The 25186-nt window shown below is 47.6% G+C and overlaps 1 protein-coding gene across 4 annotated transcripts in view; it reads left to right on the top strand.

Moving 5' to 3' along the window:
* TACC2 (transforming acidic coiled-coil containing protein 2) overlaps positions 1-25186 on the top strand; it is a 262528-nt gene that overhangs the window by 229754 nt on the left and 7588 nt on the right. For 2 of the 4 annotated variants that reach the window (XM_030806086.1, XM_003255040.4), the window contains 8 exons: positions 2441-2502; positions 4091-4206; positions 5558-5729; positions 7073-7213; positions 8075-8164; positions 15066-15209; positions 15634-15710; positions 19894-19937. In XM_030806086.1, coding sequence (XP_030661946.1) covers positions 2441-2502; positions 4091-4206; positions 5558-5729; positions 7073-7213; positions 8075-8164; positions 15066-15209; positions 15634-15710; positions 19894-19937 — 846 coding nt within the window. The remainder of the gene's footprint in view (positions 1-2440; positions 2503-4090; positions 4207-5557; positions 5730-7072; positions 7214-8074; positions 8165-15065; positions 15210-15633; positions 15711-19893; positions 19938-25186) is intronic. The other 2 variants (XM_003255041.3, XM_012505781.2) reach the window with 1 other exon arrangement.

Below are 25186 nucleotides of genomic sequence, written 5' to 3'. Positions count from 1 at the left end.
CAGGAAGGTGTTTTCTCAAAATATCAGAGATCACCCAAGATGACAGGAGGAAGTATTTATTTTTCTTACATCCTGTCCAGGTCATTTTGTAAATTATAAATCAGGATCCCAAATGACTGTGATTGCAACAAGTAGGGCGTGTTCTGAAGGAGGATCTCCAGGCGTCTACCGCTCATTTGGGATTGACGGGGAGGAGTGTGGGCCTTCTGAAACCAGGCATCTCACAAATGCAGACACTAATGTGGGTGTCAGAGAAGCCCACTTTGCACCATCAGTTGCTCCTTCTGAAGTGAGGAATGGGGACACAGGACAGTGGGAAGGGACTTCCTTTTGGCAGGTAGCAGAGAAGGCAGATGAGTGAGCTCCGTGACCTAAAACTCACCTAGATTCAGCCACCAGAAGAGCTGAGTTTCCAAGTGGGACACTTTAGTGAGGCGAGCTGGTTACCAGAGCCAGGCACTCGCCCGGGGCCACAGGTCCCTGGAAAAACTCTGTGGTGGTCTGTTGCTCGTTTGGTGTGTCCTGGGTGCCCTGTGCTGTATTGGAGTGTGCTTAGAGATTTCTGTTACATCATTTAGGGCATGTAATGCCTTAGCAATCGTAATGATACCTTAGAAGAGGCAGCTGATTCACTATTATTTTCTCAACTTAAACAGCTTATAATAGAACAGTAAAATGATAGTCCCGGGGTTTTATACTTGGAAAGTAAGTGATAGATAGATCTGGAAGAGACCCTAAATATCACCTTGTCCATCCCTGTCTCCTTCCTCCTTCTCTCTCTTTTTTTCTTTTTTTTGAGGCAGTCTCGCTCTGTTACCCAGGCTGGAGTGCAGTGGTGCGATCTTGGCTCACTGCAACCTGTGCCTCCTGGGTTCCGGTGATTCTTCTGCCTTAGCCTCCCAAGTAGCTGGAACTACAGGTATGTGCCTGGCTAATTTTTGTATTTTTACTAGAGAGGGTGTTGGCCAGGTTGGTCTTGAACTCCTGACCTCAAATGATCTGCCAGCCTCAGCTTCCCAAAGTGCTGGGATTATAGGTGTGAGCCACTGTGCCCTGTCCTGCTTCTCATTTTTAAGGTGAGGAGGAGATTAAGACTTTACAAATTAATGCTTCTGTCTTAAGTTGGGGCAGACCCTGGGGTTCAGGCTTGGTGTGAGAGTTGGGAACACACTTTCTCTACTCATCTCTATTCAGGATGCAACAGGGCTTTCTGGCCTTTAATCCACAAAATTGTCTTTGATCTCATGAGCTGGCCATGCCGAGTAGAAGGATATGTTTGCCTCACCAAGGGAGATTCAGAGATTCCTGAAAGATTGTCCACATGTTTAAGTAGTTGAGGTTATTCAGCCATTTGCAGGTTTTAAGAAAGTCCTCTGGAAATATCTCATTTTAAAGCTCATATTTTTTTGATGATGCCTTTAGCAATAGGCAGAAATAAAGGGGCTTTAAACCGGAACTGCTGTTTATCTTTATTTTCATCTTAAAAAAAGTTGAAAGATTAAACTTGATGGATTGCCACTGATGCTTTTTCACAGTGGGTTTCTGAGCAGGTCACTCTTCACCTCTTGGTTTTCTTTTTAAGTAGAAAAGGGGCATCTGGTAGCTCTAGATTGTGGCTTCTGGGAAGACAGAAGTCCTTTCTGGTCTTATCCACCACTGTATCCGCTATGCCCGGCGCAGTGCGAAGCATATAGGAGGTGCTCCATCCGTTTGCTGGATGGGGAGTTCAGTTGCTTAGTTTCCAGGTACTCGAGGCAGGCAGCAGTGTTTGCTGTCTCCATTGAGTGTACGGGATTTTCACCAATCGATTTGAAACAGGTCATTTCTCCACCCATTGGACTTTACTAGTCTTTGAGTTTGAAAATAGATTTGGACCAGCCCTGAAGACACTGGTAGAACCCTGGGAAAGGCTCCAGGTGACTTAGAAACCTTCTCTTACCAGCAGCACTGAAGGAACAATATCGTTCTTCCCTCACTTCAGAGGGTGGCCAGAGCTGAATACCCAGAGAGGGACAAGTAAGGGTCCAGTTCAAAAACATCATGAGGATGTATCATCCCACGTGTTGCACCTGACAGTTACAGAGGAAACCAGCACCTAGAATGCACGTACTGTCTCATGGGAACATTCAGCGCAGAGCGCTTGGGTCCAGCCACACTCGGGCTGTGCTTGGTTGTGCCATGGAATTCCTCAGGACTTTCTCAGCCTCCCTGACGGCAGAAGCCCCTTAACAGCAAGACATTTACCGATTGTCTGAAAATAGCCGAACTGAGCCTTTTCTTCAGGCTATATAAGAAGTCTCTAGGCAGTGGGCACTGTCAGAAAGCCCAGAGCCTTGTGATAGCGCCCACCCTGCCTGGCTCAGATCTTCCCATTTTTTTCCTCTGGCACTAACCTCACCTTTTGTTTTTTTTGTGTTTGTTTTTGTTTTTGTTTTTGCAGAGTTGGATTACAGAAACTCCTATGAAATTGAATATATGGAAAAAATTGGCTCCTCCTTACCTGTAAGTTCTTCTGCCTCGGGCCACTTAGGGGACTCGCTTTCCTGCCTTCAGGGGCCTCCTCCCCTGTGCAGAGCGTCTCTGGGAGCTCAGACTCCAAATCGAGTGTTCTCTGTGTACACAGCTTCCCGGGTGCACAGCGATGATGGACTGGGGCTGGGGGGTTGAGGTTTGTACTCAGTCCATTTCGTTTGACATTTTCGGGGAGAAAATGATAGAATACAATTAGATGTCCTGCAGAATTACTTTCCTAGACTGAGAAAGAGCTAGAGATTTCTTAAAAAAAAAAAAAAGGTGGTGGTGGTTTTTCAGGTATACGATTAGCTATTTTTGAGAAATTGTTTTAATTAACTGAATATTTTCTCTGGGCAATAAGCCTTTCTCCCTGGTTTTTCATTTTAAGAGGTTATGATGGGCACTGTCTTTCCTGGCATAATACCTGCTACCCTAGGGCATGTTATTCCAAGGGTGACCTCTTGCTGTTGTCAGCGATGCCCTCGGAGACGTGTGGCACACCGGAGGGCTTGCTTGCAGCACTACACGGCCCTGGACATGTTGCTCTTTATCTTTCTTTGCATCAGTCATAGATGCCGGGGTTACTGCTTCCAAACTGCAGGTTGCTGTAAGTTAGACCTGAAGGTTGGGTGGGAGAATGTCCCCATGCACAGGCTTAACTCAAGCTCCACGTCAGTGAGATCACAGGTCCCCGAGTAAAGTGCGTGGGCTTTGTCACCATCCCCTAGTGCATTGCTTAAAGAGCTTAGCTCTGTGGCCACAATGTGTCCCCAGTAGCTGAGGCCATATACATAATACTGAGGGTGAGACATTTTACCACTGAAGGGGAACTGTCATGTGTTTTGAATCTTTGATTTAAATGGATTGAAGCCACAAGGGGCCCCTTCCTCTTGTGCCACCACCCACTGCCTGGTGCGCCGGCAGGCCTCGCGGATGAATTTCGTGAGGAGCGTGCCCTGTTCAGGAACAGCAGAGCCACCCAGAGATTCCATGGCAGTGCAGAGCAGCATGCCTGCCGGCCATTGCAGGGACTTATTTGGGGACCCCGGGAGGGCACGTGGAGGGGGTCTTTCAAGGTCCTCCCATCACTGAGAGATGCCAGTCTCTGTTTCAGGACTTGGTATCCTACAGCCCCTGTTTCTAGTCCAGCTGAGCTGCTCTCCAGGCCCTGCTCCTGCCCTGGGCTCGTTCAGCTGTGGTCAGCCCAGGTCTGGGCTCTTGCCCTACCTCTCTGTTTATCTGCAGTGGCCAGCACAGCTCCTGGCCCAGAGAACGTGCTCAGTAAATGTTGGTGAATTGAACAAAGTCCAGCTCACCAATGCCGTGGCGTCTTCTCCGCCGGCCACGTTCCTACTTGAACTCAGTTGTACTTTCTCTGCATCCTCCTTCCCTCCTGGCCTCCCCACCTCCCTCCTAACCAGGCCCCACTTCCTCCTCTCTTCCTGGTGGCTCCAGAACAATGAAGGCTTTTCTTGATGGGTTATTTGTTCTCTGTTGAAGAGTGCTCCAGTTTTCGTCTCAGTTGCACGTTCAGGCCAACTGTACCCAAGCTGATATGTGATTTTGATCCCTGCAGCAGGACGATGATGCCCCGAAGAAGCAGGCCTTGTACCTTATGTTTGACACTTCTCAGGAGAGCCCTGTCAAGTCATCTCCCGTCCACATGTCAGAGTCCCCGACGCCATGTTCAGGGTATGACTTTCATGATGAGAGAGTTACACATCACGCTAGATGTTCTGAAGCCTCTGAGCACCTTCATGCTGTTATTTTGACTTCATTTCAGTGCATAGATTCAGGCAGCTGACATGCCACATAATTTTTTTTTTTTTTTTAATAGAGATAGGGTCTCACCGTGATGCCCAGGCTGGTTTCAAACTCCTGGGCTCAAGGACTCCTCAAAGTGCTGGGATTACAGGCATGAGCCACAGTGCCTGGCCAGCCCACACTTCAGTCTCTCTGAATGTCCACAGGGACATAAACGCATTGGTTTTGTTTACTGGCTACCCTTTGGACTAAAGTGAAATCCTTCAGCAGTTGACCGTGTGTCCCACCCCCTATAATCTCGCCCAGTGCACACACACTTTATTCCATCATTTGTCTAAAGGGGGACACTGTGGCCCAGCGTTCAAAGCCTGAATCCCACCTGTACCCCCTCCTGGTTGTGTGACCTGAAGTGAGGTACTTGCCTCTCCTGGGCCTCAGTTTCCTTGCATGTAAAGTAAAAGTAATAATGAAACGGACCTTGCAGGGATTTTATGAAGATTAAAGGAGGCTATCAGTCTTCCAGAGCATCCCCCAGCTGTGTGACAGGGAGAGGGCGCTCTGTCTACCAGAGAGATGCTGTGTGTAAAGCTCTCGTTGAAGTACCTGGCACACCTCAAGCGCCTGCTAAATGTACATTATTGATATGGGCGTTCATGTTTGCATTTATGAGGGCTGATGTTTGGAGCAGTGCATTGGTTGATCAAGTAAGTGTGGGCATTGCTGTGAGATTTGGACCAGCCTATTTTTGTCTGCCTGCCCCTTTAAGCAGAAGTGAAAGTCCTTGCATTGACTTCTCAAAGTTACAAAAGAGACTCTGCAGGCTGCCCAGGGTGGTGAGAACAATGATGATGGTGGTTACGTTATTAAAATAGTAGTGGCACCAGGTGACAGGTACCGCATTAAGTGCTTTACAGGCATGCAGCATCTCATTTAATCTTCAGAGAGCGGTCCATTGTCCCCATCTTATAGAGAAGGAAATGGAGGCACGGTACCCAATCACTTCCCAGAGTCCACAACCAAGCAGCTGGTGGTCTGCTGAACTCTGGAGCTCGGGTCTGTAGCCAGTGGTATCTGTACTTCTGCCCCTTCCTTGTCACTCGGTCCTCGGGTGACTGCCCAGCCTAGAGGCTGCATGGCTGCATGGCCACTGGAGACCTGGCCCATATCCCTCTGGAAGTCCAGGATTCCTTGTGATACTGACTTGGTCAGGGCATCCCGGTTGATTTCAATGGGTTTCCCAATGAGAAGACTAAAGAAAGATGCCCTTTGCTTCCCCCAGGTCAAGTTTTGAAGAGACTGAAGCCCTTGTGAACGCTGCTGCAAAAACCCAGCATCCTGTCCCACGAGGACTGGCCCCTAACCAAGAGTCACACTTGCAGGTGCCAGAGAAATCCTCCCAGAAGGAGCTGGAGGCCATGGGCTTGGGCACCCCTTCAGAGGCGATTGAAATTGTAAGTGGAGTCGGAGGGCCCCAGGTCACAGGGGATGAGGTGTGGGCCAGCTGCGTATTGCCACCAAGAAGGCCAGGCCTTCAGAACAACACTTACCTGGCACCTGCCATGGTTCCCACCCTGACTCCCTGACCACAGAAGCCAACCTGGGAGATCCTGTACCATGAGGATGAGGGGAAGGTTCTCTGTTCACACCGGTGTGGTTTTGCATTTCCCACTTAAGTACTTTATATGCCTTCAGGGTTATTTAGTTTCCATTTTTTGCCCCTTAGGACCAGACTGTTGCTTTGGGGCAGTCGTTAAGCAGTCCTCTGCCGCTTCGTCCTTGATGGCAGAGGGCAGGGGACCCTTTTTTGGGAAACAGTTAGTTTTCCTGGGACTTAGTGATGGGAATTTCTCCTGTTCAAAGACCAGGACTTTTCCTCTCCTCAAGCCCTGCTGGGGTCTTGCAGAGCAAACAGAGCTGAGCTGAAGGTCTCACCTACCCCCCAGTCCCTGCACAGCACACGTGTCACATGGCCTTGTGCATTCCCCAAAGTAAGTGATGCCCATGTCATGGTCTTCCACACGTCTGAAATGCACCATCCTTCTAGGTGAATTTTAGTTTTATTTCCTCTACCTCCCGCCCAGCAATCCCCAAGCAGGTGTGAAGCCCTTGATTTAGTGTGTTATTTTTGTTGTTCTGTGTTAGTAGGCCATTTCTCTCATGCATCAAATGTTTATTGAGCACCTACTGTGTGTCTGGCAGTTGGATGCTGGGGTGGATACTAGAAAAACAATAGCAAAAAGAGGGTCTAGATGTGAATCGATCTCTCACATTAATACTCTGAAGCACACGTCCGTGGTTCACCTTCTACAAAGCTGGCTTCTGATTCTGAAGTCTTTCTGATCAGAAGACACTTTTTCATTTGAAATCATTTTTCCGTGATTTAGAAAATGACCTTTACCAAAACCTTACTTTATATATATATATATATATATATTTGAAAGTATTTCTTGAAGAGTTATGTTATGTTTGGAAAACCTACCAGCTAACTGGCCTTTCACCTTCCACTAGCTAGCTCCCACTCACTGACCAGGGAGTGAGGGTGGCGTGGGGGTGGGAGGACACTGAAGGCTGCACTTTTGGGGAGGAGGTCGGGTCTGCCAATCTCAAGATGTCCATTGTCAGTATGTGGGAATTACGCTAGGTGAAACCACAAGTAATGGCAGCTAATTGATACTCTCTTTAGCCTCAAGGCAAAAATGTCCAGCAAATGGCTGCGTGGCCCTTGCTTGGAATCAATGTCACTCTCTGTTCTCCTCTATTTTTCTTGTGTGTCCTCCTCTCTGCCGGCGTTCAGACAGCTCCCGAGGGCTCCTTTGCCTCTGCTGACGCCCTCCTCAGCAGGCTAGCTCACCCCGCCTCTCTCTGTGGTGCACTTGACTATCTGGAGCCCGACTTAGCAGAAAAGAACCCCCCACTATTCGCTCAGAAACTTCAGGTTTGTAGCCCACGTGTGACCTTTTGGGAGTTTGTCAAAACCTCAGTAGAGAATGAACCCCTGAGGCCCAAATGAAATAAGGCAGGATTTGATGAGGAACTGCCGAGAACGTTCCCAGTGACATATCTTCCCCTCAAAGGATGGTATATGTGATGTTCTTTACCCACGATACCAAAGTGACGTAAATTGTGTGATTACATATTGAACAGACCATTTCTATTTCAATTTACAAACTGGGCCCAAATAGTCATTATTCAGAAGCATTGATAGCCCCCAAAGCAGTTTCTGTGATTTATTCACTGAACCAAGAATATTAGATCACCACTGAGCCAAGCTGTTTATATATACGTGGCTATCTCAGACTCCCAGTGAGATAACATCTGGGCTCAGTCTTGCATCTGGAACCAAAAACAATGATCTACTCCGTGCTTTAAATTTGACAACTTAATTTGATATCCTCTAGACTAGGTTGTTCAGAGCAAACCTAGAGAGATTAACAGCCATCTGAGAGATGCAGCTCCATTCATGGAAACTATTGGCCAACTTTACCTTAAGAAAGAGAAAGGGAAAGAAATCAAAGAAAAGAGAACGGTAAAAATTTTGATCCCATTTTGAAAATCATTTCATATTCAACTGCACAATACTTCCTGACAGTCAGAAGGGTGATTTTTAGAAAAGGAAATTAAATGCTTATTTCATGATCTGCTGAGGTGCTAATTGTGAGAGAAAGGCGGAGCGTGTGTTTTTCCCGAGTGCCTGTCATGACACATTTTCGTGGCACATTCATTTCTCGGATGTGGAAACCATTGACGTCTGTCTTGATGCATTTCCCTGCGGTTTGCCCACACTCCCTGTGGGCAGGAGGAGTTAGAGTTTGCCATCATGCGGATAGAAGCCCTGAAGCTGGCCAGGCAGATTGCTTTGGCTTCCCGCAGCCACCAGGATGCCAAGGTACCAGTTTGCTGCCGTGTGCGCCACCTCCTAAGAATGTCATGTGTGCCGCTGGGGTCCAGAAGCTGCTTTGCTAACCATCCGCCAGGCGGGCATCATCGGTGTCCAGCAAAGGGTCATTTCCAAAAAGCTGAAAGCGTCACTCTTGCATAAATACACACTGAGCACATAGCTAAGATCCATTTAACTCGATAATGCTAAACCGCGGGATGGTAATGCTGGTTAAATGGGAGAGAATACAGAGACCAATGTATGGGTCAGTAGGGTAAAGAAGGCTAGCCTAAGATGGCAAAGTTGGATAGAAAACTGGTTAGCACCGATTCAACAGAGCAAAACAAAATCATGACCTTTGAGGGTTTTTTTTTCTACAGATACCATTTGCTTCTCTATTGAACAAACATAATTTGCAACTTTTCTATTTTCTGCAAGTTAACATCTGACTTTGTTGAGATGAGGCCCTAATCAATAATACATAGTAAGTGAAACCAAGACATTTGATAATATTCTAGACCAGGCCTATGCAATCTTTCCGTAAAGTGCAGATGATAAGTATTTCCAGCCTTGTGGGCCGTACTGTCTGGCACTGTTCCAATAAAACTTTTATTTATTTGTTTGTTTGTTTGTTTTTACAAAAAACGATTTGGCCCATGGAGTTTCCCAATTCCTAGTTTTAGCATGGAGTATGACATTGACAGGGCATGCAGAAATCTTTTTGCCTGGCTTCCAAGTTTGGGGTAACTTTTATTAACAATTTGAATGAGTTACTGATGACATGCAGAACGTGTGTTTGCCCCTGGACTGCCCATGCAAACCTTGGTCTCTGAGGGCGGCCTGATTCCCACCCCTCACCCCATCCCAAGTTGGACAGCCCGATGAACCTGGTGTGTCAGACTGTGCTCTGTGGCTTTGAACAAGTAGGTGAACCTCTCTGAGCCTTAGTATTGCCGTTCATGAGATGAGGCCAATGATAGCCAGTGTACAGGTTGCTGTGAGGACGACAGATGTCTGGTGTGCAGAGAGTGGCACCATGCTTGACACACAGTAGGTGTGTGATAAAGGCAAGCTGCTGTTGTTAGCTGACACTTCCCTTTTGCTTCTGTTACCTGATCAGGTGCTCCCAGCATCTCTCCTCGGTAGTGGGATCTGGGTCCCATTTTACAGATGGGAGAAGGAGCCACTTGACAATGATTCACCAGCCTGTTGGGGACTAGAACTCAGGTCTCCAAGTGAGAGGCCCCTCGCTGGGTGTGGTGGTACACACCTGTAGTTCTAGCTACTCGGGAGACTGAGGTGGGAGGATTACTTGAGCCCAGGAGTTCAAGGTTACAGTGAGCTGTGATCACTTGATTGCACTCCAGCCAAGGTGACAGAGTGAGACCCTATCTTTTAATTGAAAAAATACAAATGGGAGCCCCTGGCCTGCCTGCCTAGAGTAACGGCTCATCTGCAGGGGGGCAGTGAAGTCTGTGTCTCTCATCCTTGGTACAGGAGTAGGAGTTTCAGCTGCTGCTCCGGCCCTGAGGGCCCCCCAGTGAGGTCTCCTTGGCCAAAAGAGAGACCCCTCCCAGAGACAGTAGGTGCTTACACTGTGGGTGTACAGGCTGGGCACAGCGAGACCCAGGGCAGGGACAAGAATGTCAATACAGATTGGGGATGTCCTCATTCTTGTTGCCAAACCGTAAGCTTAGGTTGAATTTCCATGAAAGCAGGATTTTTAGAAAGCATGAGGCAGTGAGGATTTTCCCCCCACTAGATTTATTTCTAGACATCCTTGGGGCCTAAAGCCAGAATGAATTGCATGCAGTTTGGCCACTGTAAGTACCGTGTATTCCTGTCCAGAGTTTGAGGTGGAATTGAGCATGTTTGGTGAGTAGCTCAGGGTGGATATGGAGTGTGCTGAGTGCCTTGGTCCCCCTGCCACCTCCTTTGGAGAGCGGCCAGAGATGACTGTTGGCAAATAATGGCCAGGAGTTGACTTTTTGTCAATTACAGGCTGTTCTCAGAATATGTGCCCCGATTCTGAGTTAGAAAATAGAGTCATGTGTGTTCATAGTGTATGGGTTGGGGAGGCAGCCCAAGCCACCTCTTTTATTTCAGAGGCGTATGCTCAAAGGAGTATTCTGTGACTGTCTTGGAGTATATAGGGAATATTTTTCTCTAGCAGAGTAACTCGTATTGCTTTTGTTAAAAAGCGCATTACCTGGTGATGTTGCCCCATGGAAAATAGATGGTGTTCCTGTAGCTACCCAGCCCGAGGGTGGTCCATGGGCCTGACCTCAAGCTGGTCCCTGTGGGTTTCTTTTTCATGTAGAAAGATTGTTCCTTGCTGCATTGGAAACTCCTGATGCATAGGAAGAGAAAACAGCAGCTGCGTATCCAATTTTTTTCTGGCCATATATTTCAGCGGTAGGTGACACAGCTCCGTCATTTTGCCAACATGGTCTTAAGCTGTTGCTAGCACAAAGATGAAATCGCTTGGAATGAAGAGTAGCATATTGCATGGATGAAAATCACCATGAGCTAGAGTGGGGAGTGATTTTCCGGTTGTCCCTAGAGCAGCTTTGACTTCCATTTCTCTCTAGACTGATGGAGAGCTGAGTCAGCCTTGCAGGAGCTGCAGTGGGGTTTCTCCATCTCAGTTAGAAAATGTGAGAAATGAGGAAAAATCCTTAGGGGCTGGGGTGTCAGGCTGCAGTCTTACCGTTGCTTTCCTTCCACATCCTTCTGGTCAAACGGAATTCGGCTATGTCCTCCTGGGAGTGAACCTGACCAAGGTCACTGGAAATGTGGTGCAGGAACCCTGAATTTAACACGCAGCCACGTCAGAACCTGAATGTTGTGTCGGGGCGGCTCTCCAAGAGGCGCAGGCTATGGGCCTTTCTGGATTAGGGGGATCCAATATAAAGACGGAAGGATGTGTCTGGGTTCCTTAGGAACAAGGCCATACAAATAACAAGCTTCAGGAAGGGAGCAAGTCCTAGCAAGAGGCCCCCGGGGCAGTTGAGTGGTGTGGTCCCTCAGTCCTGGCTTAGAAGAGGCCAATGCCTGGAGCTTACATGAGCAAGAGAAGGAGTTGGGGCCGCCTGTGTTGTCGTTGAGCAGCCTGGCACCATGCTCTGTGTTTCCCTCTCTATCGCTGTGTCACAGACTACCCCCACCCATACACACACACTGAGCCGAGATTCAAAAGGAGGGAGACGTGATGCCCAAAAGCCACAAGCACAGCCTGAGAAGAGTGACAAGGACCAGCTCGCGAGCGCCTGTGTATTTGGCCATTTGGAGCCTCTGTGGCCGTTGCCTGGAGGCTGTGTCTTGACTCGGTGGGCAGGAGCGGCTGGCTGGTGCCGGCGGTGCCATCTGTGGGAGTGGCATAAGGCCTGATGCTGAGTGCCTCCCCATGATCACCGCTCCTACTGGGCTTGGGGACCGCCTGTGGTCAGAATTGGATGGGGCAGCACCCGGCAGAGGCCAGTCTCCTGCGTGGGTGGTGGCACATGACCTGGACACCCTCTGAGCGCCAGGCCTGTGTCCATGCACCGTGGCCTTGGTCCAGGTGGCTGTCATCTCCCTAGCTCATCCTGACTCCTGGCCTCACCCCTCCATGGCCCCTCTGGCATGGCTCTCCCAGCCTCGGATGTGCAGGTGCTGTCCCAAGAATTGGCCTCTCTCTGCTCCAGGGGACAGAGATCCTGCCACAGTGCCAGCCCCTTCCCTCCATGTCTGGCAGCAGGGAACTGTCAACAAGGGGGCTAGGATGCTACCCCCGGCTGCCAGCAGGAAGGACCCCAGGCACAGCCTGCAGGTCTGAAGTGGGTGACAGTGGCCAGAGGTTCTCGCAGGTCGCAGGACTTCAGAGGAGTGAAGGTTGGAAATTGGTTACAAAGGCCATGCCTTCTGCGTCACAGCCATTTCACATTTCAATTTGTGATTCTAGTGGCTTTTTTGGCCCCTCTAAAGTAGCAAGTGAGGGTTATGTGAGAGAAACAAAGCTTAATCTAAAAATGTCTGATCTTAAAATATCAGCGACAGACAAAGCTATTAATTTCAGTTAAAAACAATTCTTGGTTGTAAGGGGAAACCAGAGTGTACACAATGAATTTCATCAACACGCAGATACTCAGGCAGTAATTCAAGAGGGCTCTGAAGTCATCTGTTCCTTTATTGAAAACACCAGGTGGCCGGGATGAAGGGGTCAGTGAACAGCCTACGTGGTAGTGTCCGTTTGCATTTTCTTAGAAACCTCATTATTTTATTGATTTTTTTCATTCCCTTTCTTGTTTTACAAAGGATTTTAGGCGGCATAAAGATAATTAATTCCTTCATTAGTCATATTTAGTTTCTGCCCAGTATGATAAAGTTAGTTTTAATTAAATCAATTTTCTCCTGCGCTGCAGGGAGCCTGCTTATTTTGGTCAGAATTGAATCTCATTCTGGGAAACCTTGTGGCCCAGTCTCTGAGATTCTGTGTTTTATTCATCTTCAGAAGGTCCACGCTGAGTTTGCTGGTGACTGATGTTGTTTTCGTTTTGAAATTCTATTGCTCATTTAAAAAAAAAAACCACATTTGTTGACTTTAAAAGTGAACAGTTTTTGGTTTTCCTTTTAAAATCCTTTGCCTTTTTTTTTTTTTTTTTAAGACAGAGTCTCACTCTGTTGCCCAGGCTGGAGTGCAGTGGCGCGATCTCAGCTCACTGCAACCTTCGCCTCCTGGGTTTCAAGCGATTCTCGTGCCTCAGCCTCCCCAGTAGCTGGGATTACAGGCATGCACCACCACGCCTGGCTAATTTTTGTATTTTTAGTAGAGACAGGGTTTTGCCATGTTGGCCAGGTTGGTCTTGAACTCGTGGCCTCAAGTGGTCCACCTGCCTCAGCCTCCCAAAGTGTTGGGATTACAGGTGTGAGCCACTGCAACCGGCCCCCAATTTTTTTTTATTAAATTTTTTATGGAGATGGGGTCTCACAGTGTTACCCAGGCTGTTCTCAAACTCCTGGCCTCAAGGGATCCTCCCACGTCAGCCTCCCAAAGTGTTGGGATTACAGGTGTGAGTGAGCCACGCACACGTTCTAGAATTTTTTTCAGAATTGTGTGTTTGTGAACTTTCTCCATAGGACAAATATTGAGTCTTGATCTCTGTGTCATTTTGCAACTACTTCCTGAGAAGTTCCCCCATGACAAGCAGAACTGTGAAAACCATTTTCAAATAGTGGAGATGAACCCCTGCATGTGAGAGGCTCTGGCCCTGTGGTTTGGTGGTGCCCTTGCTTCTGGGAGGTCAGCCTGCCTCTGCTGACGGCTATTAATGTGTATTCCGGTCAAGCGTCCTTAAAACAGGGACTTCTTGAGGGCCTGAGCCTGCCCTGTTCTCACATCAGCGAGTCTCCGGGGTCTGCTTGAAGGGGACTGTGTACTTCCGTCTCTGGCCAGTGGATCATTTGGGTCCTGCTTCAGGGTCATCCCAAGTATACAAGGCCAGGCAGGGGCCATGAAACCCAGGCAACAGACGTTCTCTTCCAGGACAACTGAAACTATATAGTTTCACCCTGCATGTATACAGCTAACTAACTGGTCCTAACTCAGTCATCTCCGGTCCTATCCATTAAACTTCTTGAGTTTTGTAAGCTGTCTCCCTTCTAGGGTTCATTTTCCCTAATGCTGTTGTAGAGTAGGCATGCGTGTTCTTGTGGTGGAAGAGACAAATTCTGCACAGGTACCTTTAGGTCCTCCCACTTCCCAGTTACTGTCGGCTCTTTAATCTTACCTGCTGTCCTTGATAAGCCCTCATCATTCTTTCCCCACATCTCCCTCTCTCTATTACACCGTGGTGGCCTTTCACCATTCAATTTCTTCTCATAATTTCCCAAGGGAAGAAGCAGCCTACTCTGCCTGTTAGAGCACTCTAGTATTGATAACTAGGGTAGAGGTTCGCTGGGCAGCCATGACAGCGCCACGAGGTTAATGCATAGGACTGAGAGTGTGGTTGGTTTGATGTTTCTTTTGCAGTAGAAGTAGACTGACAACCCGGCTGTGCTGGTCGATGATGCCGCTAACACCGCATTTCAACTGTGTTGCAAATTGCCGAGCATTTTGTGCAAAGGGAAAAAGAATAACCACAGACTCCTCCTCACCTGTGGGAGGCTAGTATCTGTCCTCCACAAAAGGCCATAAAGCCTCAAACCAACATCAGTTGGGTGGGTTGGGGTGGTGGATCACGCCACTTGTTTAGGGTCTAATCAGCAAATGTGGATATTGTCATTGACCCAGTTTTTAATTTTCCCATTAACGTAACAGACTTCGTGGCAACAGAACTCCAACATAACTCTTACATCCAGAAACTCTACCTAGCCAAAGGTGATATTGGTTGACAACTACAGTAGGCTTTAAGCTTTGTGTGACTCACATCCTTTCAAACAGAGCTAAACAAATGCCCCCAAAATTGAAATGTAAACAGTCTTACAAAAGTGATCAAATCTGTGGTTATTCAAAACTAAGCAAACGTAGACTAGAATTCAACATTATTCACCACTGAGATCTCATTTTGGAAGTGGAGGCTGCTGAATAGTGCCCTGGGTTCTCAGGTGCTGTGCCTAAGTGGCTCAGCGTGTGATAAATGGCAGAGATAAGCAGGTACCAGACATGCTGGACTCCAAGGCCTCTGAGCTGCAGGGGCCCCTGCCATTAGCCCCTTTGTCTGCCTGCCCAGGTGCAGAATGATAGATCTCCATCCATAGACTAGACTCGGCATTCCCGTGTTCATCAGTCTTTGCACTTTCTCATACTTTTGGTGTTCTTTGTTTCAAAACCATACAACTGGCCCATTCATGAGAGGGTGAGTGTAATCCTCTTTGTCATACGATTAATGCTAACTTTTTTTTTTTTTTTAAATTAAAAACCATTCCACAGAGAGAGGCTGCTCACCCAACAGACGTCTCCATCTCCAAAACAGCCTTGTACTCCCGCATCGGGACCGCCGAGGTGGAGAAACCTGCAGGCCTTCTGTTCCAGCAGCCCGACCTGGACTCTGCCCTCCAGATTGCCAGAGCAGAGGTATCGTGGCATGTGGTGCAATTACTCTCTTCCTGCCACTTATAAATAATACGTATGCTCGTGGTCCACAAAGCCAGAGTCTTTAGAGACGGACTTTGTCCTCTGAACGCTGCAGGCAAAGATGTGTGGCAAACCATGCATTTTGATCTTCCTAGACACTACCGTGTAATGGGCCTTTTGGCCTTGTTGAATTTACAACAAAAAGCATGCCCCTTTCAGTTGCTCCCCAGTGGGCACTGTGAAAGTTGGTATCTGGCTGCTTTCTTTTTTATGCTCGGGGAAGTTCTCTGAATGTAATTATGGTTTGTTGTAGGAAGTTTTCATTCCACATTTATTCACCGTCTCCTTTTCTTGATCTGTGAATTGCTCAGAGCTGAATTCAGTCATTTGGGGCTAACCTTTCTCTTCTTCTCCCTGAAACTAGATCATAACCAAGGAGAGAGAGGTCTCAGAATGGAAAGATAAATATGAAGAAAGCAGGCGGGAAGTGATGGAAATGAGGTCAGTTGGGGAGCTGGGCCTTCCTCATGCCTGAGGGATGCTTACCTGTGGTTTAATAATGACTAGAGCTGGCGTGGTCCACAGAAGAGTGTCTTCTGTGGAATTTCTCTCTTCTTTATCACACATGGTTCATATTTTTCTAAAAGTATTTTTACTCTATTACTATTACTAAAATAACATGCACATGAATTAAAGAATACATTCAAATAAATGTATGTACAATGCAAAACAGATCTCCCCACTCAGCCTTCAGTTCCACAACTCGCAGGTGATTTATCTTCTGTTTCTGGTGGATCCTTCCAAGAATTTTCCATTTCTCATCACAAATGTAACAATGAGTGTAAACAGCCTCTTTTTTCTCCAAAATAAATGAGAGCTTGCAGTATACATTATTCTACACTCTTTTTAATTTTTTTTTTTTTTTTGGAAACAGTTTCGCTCTTGTTGCCCAGGCTAGAGTGCAGTGGCACCATCTCGGCTCACTGCAACCTCCAACTCCGCCAGGTTCAAGTGATTCTCCTGCCTCAGCCACCCGAGTAACTGGGATTACAGGCGCCTGCCACCACGGCTGGCTAATTTTTTGTATTTTTAGTAGAGTCAGGGTTTCACCATGTTGGCCAGGCTGGTCTCAAACTCCTGACCTCAGGTGATCCACCCGCTTCGGCCTCCCAAAGTGCTGGGATTACAGGCATGAGTCACTGCGCCTGGCCCACCACTCTTTTTAAATTTAATAGCATATCTTTGACATATTTTTTATTCCTCTCTGCCTCATTCTGTTTAACAGTTGCTTAATGGTCCATTGTATGGATATAACATAATTAAACAGTCTCTGTAGACAAACATTTAGGATGTTTCCTGACTGTAGCTCAAATGATTTATTTTCATTTGTGGTATATTGTAATAGAAATATAGTCACCACGTATAGTGTACATAAGTACAATGGCCAATACTAGTTTTTGTGTGTGTGTGCTTTTTTGAGATGGAGTTTCCCTCTTGTTGCCCAGGCTGGAGTGCGATGGTCCGATCTTGGCTCACTATAACCTCCGCCTCCCGGGTTCAAGCGATTCTCCTGCCTTGGCCTCCCAAGTAGCTGGGATTACAGGTGTCTGCCACCATGCCCGGCTAATTTTTTTTTGTATTTTTAGTAGAGATGGGGTTTTACCATGTTGGCCAGGCTGGTCTTGAACTCCTGACCTTAGGTGATCCGCCTGCCTTGGCCTCCCATAGTGCTGGGATTATATGTGTGAGCCACTGCACCCAGCCACGATACTAGTTTATTATCAAAATCAATTGCATTCCTGGCTACCATTTTAAGCAGAAAGCAAACTGTAGGTAATCATATCCCATTTTCTAGGTCATGGTATGATCTTCCTGAAAATTCTCCTGTTCGCTCCTTCTTGCTGCTGATGGTTCCCTGTGACCACCTCTGGACATTGAGCCTAGTGTGCTATTTCACATTCAAATGAAAGCCCTGCATTTGCATTATTATTATTATTTTTTAGCAATATAAAAGATAAATATTCAGAACAAAACTTTTAACAATCAATTTTACATTCTGAGCCACAAGGAAATAGTAAAACATATAGCAAAAGAAAAGCAAACACTAAAAGAAAAGCAGTGTACTGTCTTTTCTACTTGATAACACTTAGTTGGCCCCATGACCTCTCGCTTGGCCTATCTCCCAAGTACATTTTAGAGTTAACAGCTCACTCATAATTTTGGGTTAAAATCCGTCTTTCTCCTGAGAGTCAGGAGTCGCATTTGCATTATTTTTAAACCTCTTTGTTTTTTCTCTTATTTGGGGGTATGGGTGGCTCTAGTTTTTTTTACATGCACTGAAAATGAGGCATGGCACCCGGGAAGGCTGGAAGTTCTGTCTCTGATTTCTTTTGCCTCCTGGGAGCTTTGCCTTCTTGGTGCCTGGGGAGTGCTTATTCGTGGCTTGAGAAGTCGTACCACTGGGGGGCCCTCAGGAGGTGCCATTTACTAGCTGATGTGGTAGGATTTCAAGATGTCACCAGCTGGTGCAGATGTGCCGGCATTTGGTAGCCCGAATGTCAGCCCGTCAGCCTCTGGAGCTAGACGAGGTGAAAACCAGGCTCTGCTTCCCAGCCACTCCGGGGCATCTTACTTAACTCTGCCTCACTTTGCTTATTAACTTGAAAATGGGGGTAAATAACAGTGCCTTAACAGAGTAGAGCAGAAGGATTATGAACAAAGGCTGCAGAGTCTGATACTTGGATTCACATCTGGGCTCTGCCACTTGGCAGCCCTGGGATCCTGGAAGAGTTTCTGAATCACTCTTACTCCACCCTAGTGTCTTCATCAGTAATGCTGGGAACAGTGAGAGCACTGCCTCTTAGGGTCATTGTGAGGGTAAAGTGAAAAAACAGCACAGCTAAGGTATTTTCAGCTCCTTGGTCTCTTCACGCTTCCAAAAGGACACATCCCTTACCTCCTTGTGTCCTCAGCAGTGATGAGTTTAGACAGGGCAGCCTCAAAGATCTATCAATGCTTGGTGATTCTGAGATGCAAGGAGGTGTTGTTTAATGACAGAAAACACAGAAGTGCTTCTGTGTAGGATTTGGAACAAATCCTCGGGGGCTCATCTCGTGGTTGCCTTTCTTGTGAGTCCATTCTGGGGTGAGACACTGACCTTGGGACCAAGGTCAAGCAGCCAAGGACAGGCACCCAGCATTAGACTTCGCAGAATGCATTCTACCTGCATTATTCCTTTTACCCTTACTGAATTTCCCAAACAGCCCTGAAAGATGGGGTCTAGGAACATCGTTACTCTACCAAGGAGTAAGCAGAGCGCCCACAGCTTCAATGAATGTCGTGCTCAGGGCCACACAGCTGGGAGGGGCAAGCTCAGCGGGAGCCCAGGCCTCCTGACTGGGGTGGGGGTCTCTATGGTCTTCTGTCATTAGGGTCCTGGATCTTCATCAGTTATCTGCTTTTGGTTCTCTTGTGGGGAATAATTATTGGATAATGTAGGTGAACCCCTGATTCTTTTTGAGAAGTTTCTTCCAGCAGATTGGCTTTGGAGGAAGGACATCTTCACACGTCAGTCCTTCCATTTGGGGACAGCTGGGAGGCAGTATGACAAACGGGATCTTAGTGCTTTTGTGCAGCCACTGTTTATGGAGGCTTCCAAGAAGTTTACTCTGGGCCAGTAGGAGATGAGATTTGTGTTCAATGATGCCAGATGCATGAGATGCTTTGGAAGAAGATGCAGATAAAAGGTGATAGGGTTCCAAGGAGAAATCAAGGAAGGCTTCTTGAAGGAGACAGCATTTGAATTGGACCTTGACAAACAGACTGTGAGGGGCAGAAATAGAGAGAAAGTGAATAACATGGGCAGAGGCACGGTGATGAGAAGGCCAAGAGCAAACAAGAAATCATTGGTTCTCATTGAGCCACTGTGTTCATAACATGGTGTGGAAGGAGGTAAGATAGATGAGGGAGGTTGGGCCCAGGTTGCAAAGACCTCAGTTGTTGGGCTGGAGGTTTGGCTTTATTTTTAATTTTTAAATTTTTTTAGAGATGGAATCTCGCTCTGTTGCCCACGCTGGAGTGCAGTGGCGCAATCCTAGCTCACTGCAGCCTCAGACTCCTGGGCTCAAGTGATCTTCCCATATTAGTCCCTCAAGTAGCTAGGACCACAGACGCAGACCACCACACCTTGTATTTTTTTGTAGGGACGGTGTTTGACCATGTTGCCCAGGCTGGTCTCGAACTCTTGGACTCAGGCAAACCTTCTGCCTTAGCCTCTTGAGTAGCTAGGACTACAGGTGCACACCACCATGCCTTATTAATTTTTTTTTTCATTTTTGTATAGGCAGGATCTGGCTCTGTTGCCCAAGGTGGTCTCAAAATCCTAGCCTTAAGTAATCCACCTGCCTCAGCCTTCTCAGTACCTGGGACTACAGGCATGCACCACTCTGCCTGGTTTGATTTTTTTCTTAGTGGGCAGTGAGGGGTGTTGAAGGCTTTGCACAAGGGAGTGGCATATTTAGAGTCACGCACCAGGAAAATGAGCATGCAGGGGGAGGACTGACGCTGAAGGTGACCCTGGAAGTCAGGGCCGTGCTGGATATGGGTCAGGCTGTGGCATGCAGCTGTGTGAGATGGAAAACCATTTTGTTGTCATGACTCCAACGTGTCTTTACTTCTCTTATAGGAAAATAGTGGCCGAGTATGAGAAGACCATCGCTCAGATGATAGGTAGGTGTCCTGACCTGCGGGGGCTCAGGTCTGCCCTGACGTTTTGAACTATGAGGAGGCCTTGGAAGATGGGAGGCTCAGAATGGGTTTCTGGTAGAGTGTGAAGCCTTTCAGGGAGGGACCAGAGCATTCCAGAAAATATGGCTTTGCCCCAGGACAGAGAGCCTGGGGCTTCTTGGTAACGCCCCCCTGAACTGTGCCATAGCATTATTCACACCCATGGGAAGCCATGGCAGTCACCTGCCAGCCACCATCTGACTCAGCCAAGGACTCTCTACCTCGTGGGGAAAGAGATTCCTTTTGATTGGGATATTTGGGGGATTTTTTTCTTTCTGCTTGTGGGAGATAATAGGAATCAGATCCCTAGACCCTAACTTTAGGGTTTAGACTCAAATGACACCTCAGCCTTTCCACAAGGACCCAAGGACAAGGACGGTGGACCATGGCGTGATTGTCTGCCCGCTTCCTCCCGTGACCATGGCAGGCCCTGTTCACTGACCCCAGCACTGTTTCTCACTGAGATTGGACACTCCCTCAGAATCCTTCTTAACACAGCGTCCCTGGCAGCCAGCACTGACAAATTTGCTTTGGCCCACAATAAAAGAAGGCCTCAAGTTATAAGCTACACATGCCTGGGCCTTTTTTTCTTTTCTTTTTTTTTTTTTAATAATGAGAAAAGATCTTGCAGAAGTTCTCAGCCCAAGTTTTTACGCTAATGGTCACTATTCAGAAATCATATTATGGGCCAGGTGCGGTGGCTCACGCTTGTAATCCCAGCACTTTGGGAGGCCGAGGCGGGCGGATCATGAGGTCAGGAGATCGAGACCACGGTGAAACCTCGTCTTTACTAAAAATACAAAAAAGTTAGCCGGGCGTGGTGGCGGGCGCCTGTAGTCCCAGCTACTCGGAGAGGCTGAGGCAAGAGAATGGCGTGAACCCGGGAGGCGGAGCTTACAGTGAGCCGAGATTGCGCCACTGCACTCCAGCCTGGGCGACAGAGCGAGACTCTATCTCAAAAAAAAAAAAAAGAAATCATATTATGACTGGGGCTGTGGGATGCTTTTTTAAATTAATTAATTAATTTATTTGCTTAGGTTTATGATAATCCATTTTTTGTTTGTTTTGGGAAGGGGTCTTGCTACGTTGCCCAGGCTGGTCTCAAACTTCTGGGGTTCAGCGATCCTTCTGCCTTGGTCGCCCAATGTGCTGGGATTACAAGGCGTGAGCTACCATGCCCAGCCCATGATAACCAGTTTTGTTGTTGTTGCTGTTGTTGTTGTTTGAGACAGAGTCTCGTTCTGTCACCCAGGCTGGAGTGCAACAGCATGATCTGGGCTCACTGCAACCTCCACCCCCCAGGTTCAAGCAATTCTCCTGCCTCAGCCTCCGGAGTATCTGGGATTATAGGCATCTGCCATCATGCCCGGCTAATTTTTGTATTTTTAGTAGAGACAGGGTTTCACCATTTTGGCCAGGCTGGTGTTGAACTCCTGACCTTAAGTGATCCACCTGCCTCGGCCTCCCAAGGTGCTGGGATTGCAGGCATGAGCCACCGCACCTGGCCCGATAACCAGTTTTTTTTCTTCTAAGTATATACGGAATAAAAACTCCAGGTCACTGCAGACCACACTTTATGTGTCCAAGTTTGACACTGTGTTGGCACCTGGCCCCCACCCCCAAACATATGGATGTATGGTCACATCACACCTCTAACTTGTCCCAAGATAAATATAATAGTAGCCTCAGGAATGGTGAAGAGGCCAACAATTGAGTGCTTTCCATTCAAAGGAGCTTTAATTTTGATTTATTGTAACAAAGTTCATTTCACCCAGAAAAGAAGCCCATTCATGTTTAGCCTCATGGTGCACACTTTCTATGTAGTGAAACTTCTTTATTAAATTGGCATAAGAATTTATGAACACATATGGATAAGATAAAAAAAACTCTTGGAGTTGAAAATGCTGGCAAAAATGGTCAGGCTAAGGGATTGATGTCTTCCTTATGCGGTGTTTGGCAAGTAGAACACAACTTTTTGGCCTCCTGGAGTCTTGGGATTTGAGAACATCACTCAGGCCCTCCATGGCTCATCTGGAAACATCCTGCTCCATCTCAGAGCCATACACTTTTATTTTTGCCCTTGGTGATGACATTTTGGTAAATGTTGAAATGTGGGGGAAAGGGTGTGAGCTTTTGCTCCTGAGAGAAGGCTACCCAAGCCATCTTTTATTGCTCAGCTGGTGAAGTTGATATAAACAGACATTCCCTCTTGAAAATTAAAATTGGAGAATTTCTCTCATTGGCATAAATGTCCTGTCCTTGTCATGACAGAAAGATTACTCCCACGGTTTCCTCAAAGAATATCTGCGGGTGACAGCAGTGAGGACCTTTTCAATCCTAGGCAGTGTGAGTTCCCTCCAAGCCCTGGAGAGAATGCCACCTGCCTTCCTCTCACCCTGGCTCCAGGGATTAGGGCCACACATCACCCCCCGTCCCCACCCCTGCTCCCAGACCTGATGTGTTTGGCCTGAGGGGCCCTCTCTTCAAGAGCTGTACACACAATCCCTTAGAACATTTTCCTGTCCTTGGGGTACTCTCTGGGTGGCCCCTGAGACCCCTCCAGTGTCCCTGGCTGGGGGCAGCATTGCCACGCACAGGGGCATCTCACTGTGTGTCCGTTCCCCGACCCCATCCTCATTCACCCGTTGACCGTCCTCTTTGTCATTCCAAGGCTTTTTTCATCAGAAAGGTGACAGGCCTGTGGTTGTCATTCCTTCAGCCACTGTTGCAGGTCATTGACTAAGGTCACCATAGATTTCAAGGTCCTTGTGTCCTTGTGGAAGACAGCAGGGGGCTGAGGCATGGCTGGGACTCACTGTGGCTATGGGCAGGACGTGCCTTCTTTCTGGCACGGTTCAGGTCAGGGTCTCTCCATGCTTGGCAACGTGCCCAGGAGGCCCACCTGGGTTCCGTGCTTTTCTTTCCATTTTCACTCACTTAACCAGCATCCCTTGTGAAAGAGGAAACTCAGGCCCAGAGAGATTGGCAGTTCAGGACCACCGTGACTGTAGTCGTATTTTGAAGTCAAAGCAGCTCCAGCCCACATGTGCTAGCTCTTCCTGGCTCTGCTCCATTCAACTTTCACAGATGCTCCACGCCAGTGTGACATCAGTCCTGCCATTGTTATTCATTCGCATCAAATGTTACCGGAGAGGATATCTCTTGTTAAGCTCCAATAGTGACTATTTAGAATTCAGAACAAAAAGAGACTTCTGCGCTTTCTGCCTTCCAGGTTGTTGCAATTGATTTTTTTCTGCTTTTCTAACAACTGCCCTGATTATCTGTTTTGCTTCCATTTTCTGTTGCTTCTTGCCCTTTGCTTGCAAAACAAACAGGCAAGCCTGGTAAGTAAACGCTTTTCCCCCTAATTTGACACCTGCCCATTGCAACCCTTTGTTTGTTTGTTTTTCTATTTTTGTTATTTTTGCTTTGTGTATTGCTGCATTCGCCCCACATGATTTCATGATGTTTTGCCTGAAAAAGCCAGAAAAGTCTTCAGGAGCATTGTTTTGTTGTTGAGTGTAGGGCGTCTTTCTCCTGATTTGAAGAAACTAACTGCGTTTGTCATGTACAAAAGGATTTGTGAGGCATTCTTGCCTCCCCCGTCTCCTGGGAATGGGGTAATTCTATTTTTAAAAAGGGTTAGGTTGAGAGGAAAGGAAACCTGAGGCAGGCAAAGTCTTGGATCCAGGAAATCAGATGGACTTGGTTTGGTAAACAGCTCCTTTACCAAGTCAGGTGAAACATACACATGGGCTCGGATCAGCCCAGAATATACACCATACAGCATGCTGGGAACTAAGGAGGCAGCCAGAATTCCAAGAATAAAAACAAGCATTTGATTATTAGAGACATGTTGAAAGGCCCTTTCTTTCAGGAGTGTGGGTGTAGCAAGCAGGTTGCTGACGATTCTTATCTCTGTCTATGTTAAAAAGCTCCCTCTTCGCAAGCCACTGTGACACTGTTGCCCTGATTCCAGGGGTTACAGAGTTTATTATGGACAATGAGGCTCTTAATAATGGGTTACCAATACAGGACTCTTCCTCCTTCTTGAGGGCTTTATATACAGTTTCTCATTTAATCTCCTGCAAATGCCAGGAGATATAAATACTCTTTTTTCCCTATTTTAGACAAGGAGGCTGAGACTCAGGGAGTTTAAAACCCTGCTCAAGGTCACTCATACGGGGAGTGTTAGAGTGAGGGCTCGAACCCAGGCAGTCAGACTGCAGAGGCTCCTAGCCACTGGCCTGGGCAGCTCTGGACTGCTGGTAGTGAGTGCTCTAGGAGTCCCACGATTGCAGAGGCAGGTGGGAAGGACGTTCGGCATCTTAAGGGCCAGTGGTTCTCCAAGCAGGGTCCCTGCCCCAGCAGCATCTGCGTCACTGGGGAACTTGTGACCTGTGCACATTCTCTGCCCCACCCCAGACCTCCTAATCTCACCCCATGGGGTGGGTGCATAGCAGCCTGTGTGTGAACAAGCCCTTCGGCTGAATAAATCCACACTCACATGGGAGAGTTTTTGGAAATGCGGCGCTGGGAGCCCAAGAGGTCAGAACTTTAGAGCAAGCTTATGTCAGGACCGGAGCTGAAACCGAGGAAATGACCCCACCACACCACACGGTAACAGTGTGCCTCGTTCTGGGGTATGGCAAGATGCACATCTGTCCGGAACCTAAGGGAAAAGAACTCACACAACAAAATCTCCCTGCTACTAAGGGAGCGGTATCCTCCGAGGTCTGTCATTACAAGGGGCCCGTGTAGAGACGTGGTTACGATCACGGCTTCAGGCTTGGGTTTGGGCTCTGCCATTTTCTCAGTGAACAGCGACTTAGCTTCTCAAACCCTCTGTTCCGCCTTCTGTAAAATGAGGTTAAGAAAAGCTGCCCGGGTGGTTGTGATGCTCTAAGTTGTTCACTTGTCACGTGGACATGTATCAAGACATCCTGTATGCCCGGCACTGTCCTAGGCCCTGGGGCAGAGCAAGTGGACAGAACAGACTCTGGTGCCTGCCCTCACAGAGCATGCATTCATCAGAGAGATGAGCCGCTGATATACCAGCATAGGCACGCACGCGCACACGTGCACACATGCGTGCACACATCTGATATAATGATAAGGGGTGGCTGCTGCTGCAAAGAGGAAAATAAAGGACTCTAGAGGAAGAGGAGCCATTTCCAGTACCTCTGGGGAGG

This window comes from Nomascus leucogenys, chromosome 3 (genome assembly GCF_006542625.1).
Source record: "Nomascus leucogenys isolate Asia chromosome 3, Asia_NLE_v1, whole genome shotgun sequence".
In the NCBI taxonomy this organism is placed as follows: domain Eukaryota; kingdom Metazoa; phylum Chordata; class Mammalia; order Primates; family Hylobatidae; genus Nomascus; species Nomascus leucogenys.
Note: the sequence above shows the minus strand (reverse complement) of the source record. Positions and strands in the feature narration are given on the sequence as shown.